This window comes from Poromitra crassiceps, assembly GCF_964638095.1.
Source record: "Poromitra crassiceps genome assembly, chromosome: 5".
In the NCBI taxonomy this organism is placed as follows: domain Eukaryota; kingdom Metazoa; phylum Chordata; class Actinopteri; order Beryciformes; family Melamphaidae; genus Poromitra; species Poromitra crassiceps.
The window spans coordinates 35,313,258-35,321,563 of NC_139642.1; the positions used below are offsets into that span (position 1 = coordinate 35,313,258).

General features: G+C 46.4%; 1 protein-coding gene across 2 annotated transcripts in view; it reads left to right on the forward strand.

Moving 5' to 3' along the window:
• Positions 1–8,306, forward strand: part of fli1 (Fli-1 proto-oncogene, ETS transcription factor) — a 36,241-nt gene that overhangs the window by 15,099 nt on the left and 12,836 nt on the right. For both annotated transcript variants that reach the window (XM_083637676.1, XM_083637677.1), the window contains exon 5: positions 761–829. In XM_083637676.1, coding sequence (XP_083493802.1) covers positions 761–829 — 69 coding nt within the window. The remainder of the gene's footprint in view (positions 1–760; positions 830–8,306) is intronic.

Below are 8,306 nucleotides of genomic sequence, written 5' to 3' on the forward strand. Positions count from 1 at the left end.
AGAAATGAGAGTTTGACATTAATTGAGCTGAACAATCTACTGCCACCTGCTGGCTATTGACCATGTCATATTCTTTGAGCTTTTTGTCATAGAGAGGAGAGTAGGTTCTCAACCTTTCTGCTAATGGTGAACAGGTCATCCAGAACTGAGAGAATGATTTTCCCTTTTCATGTTGTTTCATTTGATTAATTGTCAGATGAGCCCTTTAAACTATTAAATCTCTTCAGTAGGCTATATGTGTGTGTGTGTGTGTGTGTGTGTGTGTGTGTGTGTGTGTGTGTGTGTGTGTGTGTGTGTGTGTGTGTGTGTGTGTGTGTGTATGCACTAGGGTTGTAATAGAATTTCTAACTTCGATACCGATACCCAGGAAAATATCAATACTTGATACCATTTTCGATACCATGGTTACTAAATGAGGACAGATGCATGGACGCAGGCTTCTGCATAACCTAAGGCGGATAAAACTCATTAAAATCTTTGCGCTTATACAACAGATTATCCCTTCTCTAGTCATCAGAATAATTTGAGCTTGTTGAAGCAACAGATACCCACCAATGATATGGAAGGAAGCATCAGCAGTATGTTAGATTTTTTCCATGAAGAGAAAGCACTGCTGGTATCGATACTGTTGCAAACGAGTATTGTATCCGTTCAAATTTTTCTCAAATGTTTATCAAATGCTATCGATAATTTTGACAACCTTAGTATGCAGTATGTTTTTGTCTTGTAATGTGTGTCCTTTTTTCTCTTGCTGTTGCAGGTAGCTCATCATTATCTTACAACACGCCATCTCACACAGACCCATCCCCGCGCCTGGCCGCCAAAGAGGGTAGGAGCTGTTTGTTCACTGTCCCCTCTTACTCACGCTGAGTATCTTTGTCTTTTGACTTAAGCTTTTATTATCCATTATCATATGTTACCGCATGACATGACCCACCTGAGATTTGGAGATTAGTCGCAGGCTATATGGGGTTCCCTAAAACCGTATATCTGGGTTGACGGCGTGAGGGTTTTATTCAAGAGAGCGAGGTGAGCTTGTTAGACTACAGAGAGAAAGAGAGAAGGGAGAGAGAGAGAGAGAGAGAGAGAGATAGAGGGAGAGAGAGAGAGAGAGAGAGAGAGAGAGATAGAGGGAGAGAGAGAGAGATGACAAGACAGAGTATCCTCATTAGCCATGTACACGCGCACGCGCACACACACACAAACACAGAGGGAGAGAGAGAGAGAGAAAGAGAGAGAGAGAGAGAGAGAGAGAGAGAGACATACAGTACAGAGAGTAGGCCACTGACTGCCATTGACACAGCTCTGGGCAGGTGCACCCTTTTGTGCTGTTAAAATAATGAGAGGACTCAGCAGGGTGTGCACTATTCAGGCCCGTACCTGGACGCTGTGAAAAGACATGGCAGCTCAGAACGCACCTGCCTCCTCAGAATAGAGGCGTATTTACAAGACAAAAGAAGTGTGATGATGAGTCCCAGCAGAAGGTGGTTCTGGGAAAGGGAGCAGGAGGGAAGACTTATGAATGAGAGTGTTTATTAAAGGACAGGTGGTGGTGAAGCGACCATGTGGTGACTGTAGTATTGTAGGGACTGTAGCAGAGGCTGCTGGGCCACCACACCCCAGGGTGGAGGGGAAAGAGGTTGATGGAAATGCTCTATAGGCTGTGTGTTGGAGCTCATAGCAGTCAGAACGGCAGCGGGTCTAAGAGAGAGGAATTACACACAGGAGGGATGTTTGCCATTGAGTTAAACTCTGGATTAGATCAAAAGTCTCTCTTGGAGTTTGCCACCTTGCACCATTTCCATGCCCAAAATCACAGTTTGTTGCATTTCTGCTATGCTGGATGCAAACAGTAAAGAGAGACAGCAAACACCGAGCTGAGGAGAGCCAGAGGATGACATGCAGCAAAGGTCAAGAGACTTGAACCCGTGACATTGTGAGTGCAGTACAGGCTATGGGCCTTCTGTCTGCTGAGCCACCAATTATGCTGGTTTGGCTGTGATGTGGAAAACATTGTTTTGTGGTTTTACAACTAGGTTTGAGTTGTTCTTCAACCAGTGAAAATGTGTTCAGAAAAGACCACACTGTAAAACAAAATCCATGTTAACAGGTCATTTAATCTATCTCTGGAGTCCTAACATCATATTCCTTTTAAAACAAGCGAAAAAAGAATCTGTCAATGGGGCTAAGATAATTGCACTTGTTTCTAACACAAATCAACTTGTTTCAACAATTTTGCTTGAATGAAGTGGCACTTTCTTGATATTGATTTGCCTTATTCGGCCTTGTTTCAACTCAAGATATTGACACTTCCATTAACACAATTCTTGAAGCAAATGAGACAAGAGGACTTAGTTCACCCCATTTGGGCTCATTAAGACCACGTTCAAGAAGACATCTCGGAACTTGGGGAGAAACAAGCTCCGGCCTGTAAAAAATGAATCGGAACAGTTGTCGAGGTCGGAATTACATGTCGGAAATCCGGGTATCATTTCACAGTTCCGGTTTGTCCGAGTTGAGGTCATCAAAGTGTTTGTTGACCTTTAAATTGAGGTGTAAATATACAATATGTGTTTTGTTTATATTTCGCTCTGATTATAGTTGCATGTTGAATTCAACAGCTATTTTACCAATGAAATTAGCTAGCTGTGTATGTTTTTGTAACTCCGATAAAAATGTGTACGCAAATGTCGGAGGTCGGAAATTCCGAGTTGAAACGTCCGACTTCCGAGTTGTCTTGAACACGGTATAAGACCAACATGTTTTGCAGTGTGATCATCAACTGAGTTGCCTAGTGCTGTCGTTTGCTCAAGAGAATCTTAATTGACAAATAGCCAGTGGATTTAATTATCTAATTCAGTAGGCGCTGTCTCTACTGTTGTCATTTATATGATTCTTGCGACAGACACACTAAGCTACTTAGAGCAGGAGCCATCAGCTCAGGATGATTCTCTTTTTCCTCTGGACCTCCTCCTCACTTCACAAACAGCGTTTTGTGCTGAGACAACACAAGCCGAGCAAGGCTACAGCGTGTATCTGTGAAACAAGCGACACATCCTTTACCATCGGCCGTATGGTGTCACCACCAGAGACGGCAGTACGGACTGCAATAACAGTGATAGCCTCGCTCACAGGATGAGGGGCCCTATCCAGGCAGGACGAGAGGAAACACTAGGTCTGATAAGTGTCGGAGAATGCCCTCTCTCCCGCTCGCTATCGGCCCCAGCGGTGAGCTTTCGACTTGTTCTCGCCCGGCTCTCAATACTAACAGCCCAATGGGCAGGCCAGATAAGACTCTGCTCGGTCACCCGTCGACCCCGCTCTTCCTGGTTCTCAGCAGCAGGTATTTGCACTGGCAGGAATAGCCGGTCACTCCCTTCAGCAGCATTTCCCTTTTCACACGGAGGTGATTTCTATTATAGGCTCTTATAACAGCGCCTGGGCCTCTGGTTGTGTCCCATAAGCAGCGCCAGCACACAGCTGACAGGTAGTTATTAGGTATCCCAAACAAGAGAACTTTTCAGGAATTAGGGAAACACAATGGATGCCCCTGTGTATTTGAAGTAAATCAACTGGTTTGAAATGACTTTTCACGGACCCTAAAGTTATGAGACTTTCTAAGCACATTTAATGACGATAACGGTTTTCATTTAGGTCAAACTAAAGGGACTATAGTCAAACAAAAAAGAAGAAGTGAGAATATTGGAGGTATAGGGGTTGTGTTTCAACAGTACTCCATCTCAAAAAGAAGGCTTGCTTTGAGAGGAGCCTTTATCAGTGTTTGCTCTGATGGGTATTGCCAGATGTTGCAGTTCATATTGCCTTTAGAGTTCAGTCAAATAGCAGAGCGGCTCTTTGGGGTAGAGTAAGCACGGGCATGCAGCAGGAGGCAGGCTGTAATCTGCTCCAGACTGTGTGGTGTAAAATGCAATGTTATGAATAAAAGAGAGCATATAAAACACGGAATGCAGCCGCTATGAAAGGGTGTGTGTGTGTGTGTGTGTGTGTGTGTGTGTGTGCGCGCGCGCATGTCTGAGGTCTATGTCTACTCAGTGCCTGTGCGAAGCCCCGTGGATGTGGGTGGGTGCCTGCTTGCCTCATGCAGCGTGCATCACAGTATGCGTTTACATTGCTTTCGAGTTTGCGCCAGTTTGTGGATCCGTATGTTGGAGAGGAGAGGTGTTTATGTACCATCTGGGTGTTTATGTGTGCATGTGATACAGCTCAGTCACTTACCATGTGGATCCTTGGTGGATGGAGAAATGGAAAGTTCATAGATTGATGGGCTGCTATTTTGTCTTTCTGCAAGTGGCCTCACACGTTGAAACTTGCTTTCCTTTTGTTGATTCTATAGTGTGTGCCTAGCCTGGTAACCCATCCAGATCACGTGAACTCACATTCAGTCTTGCATCCAGCCCGCCCCCAGCGATTTCCAGAATTTACAAAGTGCACGGGCCAATCAGGGACCAGCGTCGTAGTTGACAACATAACCAACCAATCAGGGACGCCTAGCAAAACAGCATGGCGGCTCCCGAAGCAACGAGCGCTAACGTTAACGAGAGTAAACACAGCCATAAGTGCAGTTATTGTAGAAATAGACGTAATAATAACAATTAAACAAGAACAAGAATATGCACCAGTGGAGTTTCTCAGCGGAAAAGATGCTTTTGCCGTTCTTCCGAGTAGCTTTAGTTTATTTGGTGACTATAGTCGTGTTTCCATTACCCTCATAAATGCGCAAAATCTAAATATCGCAATAGAAATTGGGTAATGGAAACACGTAAATTTCGAAAAACCTCCCAAATATCGCAAAACGTTTTTGCGCTCTCATGAGGTGGTTTTTCAGACGTGTCGATATAGCAGTTTATCGCAAAAGTGTAATGGAAACAGTTTTTTCGCATTAGCACGTCATGTGACCCATTCTGCTTTGGAAAAGCAGCGAAAAATGAGGAAGAAACGGTTCGATAAGCCGTGGCAAAACCTCCGCAGCAATGGAAAACTTTGAAGCAACGCTAGCAGAAAGACGAGTGTTATGCAAAATAAATATAAAATAGATCATGTTTAATGGCAGAAATCGGTCCATGGTGACAGGCTGCCTGTGTGCGCGCATTTGGCACAGCGCGAGATGGGGATGAAAAGCAAGCACACACCGGTGCGGTGCGTGCTCCTGACTGAAGTGAATACAGTGACTGTGAGTAATACATTACACACGTTTCAGGTGCAGTGTTATAATTATAATAGCTACACAACATTGTGATTATTGACCAAATCAGCCTTTTCCCCCCTCCATCTCTAAATCGGACCAGTTGTAGGCTATTAGGCTATTAGGCTTTTTTCCTCTGCCTGTCGCGCTCACTGCATTCACCGCAGCCAGCAACATTTTGCGACTCATTTTATTTTGAATTGATAATCAGGCTCGTTTATATGTGTTGTAACTTCATGTTGTGATTTGCATTGACCATTGGTTGGATTTGAGCATGCAGGGGACGGGATATGGGGCAGATCCACTGTGGCAGGCAGCTGCTGGTAGGCTAATGGGAATTGGGAATTGCGTTCAGGTGTGCGCTACGTCAGACCAAACAAAACTTCAATGGAAACGCCTACAAGTCGCAATTGTACATTGTCGAAGTTGTAGAAATATCGCAATTATTTTGCGAAAAACTGTAATGGAAACACAGCTACTGATTGACTGAAGGAGGTGTCTGTCAAGGCAAGTACTCCCGCCCACTGAAATTGCTATGGACAGCTGAACCCCAGACTGAACCAGCGAAACAGAATGTGAGATCATAATCAGGATGGCTTTAAAGAGACAGTTCACATTTTTTAAAGTCTAGCCCTGTTTGCTACTTACCAATGATGATGTTGATTGGTGGAGTTCTTTCTCAGCACAATCCATCATCCTCATAGTAGCTCTGGAAAGTTGGGCAAAAACGAATGCAAGGTCAATGGCGTCACACTCCTGTATGTACAAGCTGTCTGAAGCTCACTGAAATGTACTTTGTGTGCACTGCAGAGCCTCGGTCAGCTTGGACTCGCACCAATGTAATAGATGGTCAATGCAAATGGATCCGGCAAAAATCCGCATCTGGTCTGTTTTTGCCGGAGCTTCTTGCGACAAGATTAGATGGCTGCAGGTCTGTTCCAGCAGCTGTATGGAGCTGGACCACATCTGGTGGACATTAGGCTTTAACCGCCGACTAGCGCCGGCGGGCCGCCACCTCCAGTTGGGCTGGAGGTCGGGTCGGGCCGAGCCGTGACGTGACCCGAGCAGCGCCGCGGCCTGAACCGCTCGGCTCGAGAGTGGGGGAGACCGGTGCTACGAGTCTTCCCCACTGGGGCGGAGCTTCCAGCACTGTAACCAGGATGTAGCGACATGTCGAGTTTCGGCGATATATACCGTTTGCGTTTTGCACATAGATGTCGTTTTGGAAGTCCGTAGAAATAGACCTATTCTGTTGTTTCGGTATGAGGAGGACGTGTCATCCCATTTGCAGATCCATTCTTTCTTTTTGTTCTGTTGGACCTGAGAACCTCCAGCTTCTATTTAGTATCACAGCTATGATATTTTATATGTCCAGGAAGGGACACTCATATTCTCCGCTGCTTTCCAGTGAATGATGAGGGATGATGATTCACCTCTGTGAATGTGAATGTATGTATTGCTGCCAAGACAAAAGTGGCACACAACTTGAAGAAGTGCACCATTGTGCCAACAGGCTCTGCTATGCCTGTGACTTTGCAATTTGCCCTTTACAAACAAAATCAATCAAAAGCACTCGAAAAGGTAAACTCCCCGAAACTGAACATTCTCAGGCGCGTGCGTGAGTGTGTATATGAGTGCTAGTATGTGGGCCGCACACATTTTGTTGCAGCCCCTAGTAGTGAATCTGCGGCGTATTCACACACACACACACACACACACACACACACACACACACACACACACACACACACACACACACACACACACACACACACACACACTGTCTATGCAGCTCCTATACTTTGCCAGCGTTCTCCTCCTCTCATGTCTCTTTCTCACACAGATGGCTTTTAAAGCACCTGTATTAAAACGTTTAGCCTGTCTGGGTCTCTCTCTCCTTGGCTCAGACTGTGGGTTAAAAACAGTCCATGACTCGGCTCGCTCTCTCTCTCTCTCACTCCTTATTCTCTGTCTCTCTGTCTTTCCTCTCCCTCTCTGTTGCCCCCCCTCTCTCTGTCTCCCTGTGTCTCTCCCTCTCTCTCTCTCTCTGTCTGTCTGTCTGTTTGTCTGTCTGTCTGTCTGTCTGTCTGTCTGTCTCTCTGTCTGTCTGTCTGTCTGTCTGTCTGTCTGTCTGTCTCCCTCTCTCTCCCTCTCTGTCTAGCACTCGCTCCTTGTTTTGACTAACTGGTCCTGCAGTCTAAGTCTCCCAGGAGCGTGCACCACACCCCAGACCAGAGTGGAAACTGGCTCAAGTGGCAGTCAGAGCAAGGCCTGGAAAAATGAAGGAGGGAGGGGGGAGGTGAGGGCTGAGGGGATGAGGCGGTTCTGTGTGTGTGTCTGTGTGTTTGCTGGCTGGCTGTGCCTGCGTACCCCCCGACCCGTTGGGCTCTGCGCATTTCACATTTCATGCCGGTTCTTCCTTTTCGCCTCGCTCCCGGCCTAGTTAACCTCCACCGGTCAGGTGGTCAGAGTCTCTGACGGTCCGTACGGCCAAAACCACGAATCGCTCAGGATGTTTTGAGCTCCGCGTCCTCTATTCTCGCTCGCCTGTGTGCACAATGAAAAGACTTAGAGCTGAACCTAACGCTTAACACGCTGCCAAGAGCTACACCAGGGCCATCAGAGAATGATGCAGATGAAGAGCCCACATTGCACATTACTGGGCATCTCCTCCAGTTCATACCAGACATTAGCTGGGTTTACTGGGCATCTCCTCCAGTTCATACCAGACATTAGCTGGGTTTACTGGGCATCTCCTCCAGTTCATACCAGACAGTAGCTGGGTTTACTGGGCATCTCCTCCAGTTCATACCAGACAGTAGCTGGGTTTACTGGGCATCTCCTCCAGTTCATACCAGACAGTAGCTGGGTTTACTGGGCATCTCCTCCAGTTCATACCAGACAGTAGCTGGGTTTACTGGGCATCTCCTCCAGTTCATACCAGACAGTAGCTGGGTTTACTGGGCATCTCCTCCAGTTCATACCAGACAGTAGCTGGGTTTACTGGGCATCTCCTCCAGCTCATACCAGACAGTAGCTGGGTTTACTGGGCATCTCCTCCAGCTCATACCAGACAGTAGCTGGGTTTGCCGCCATTGTTTTC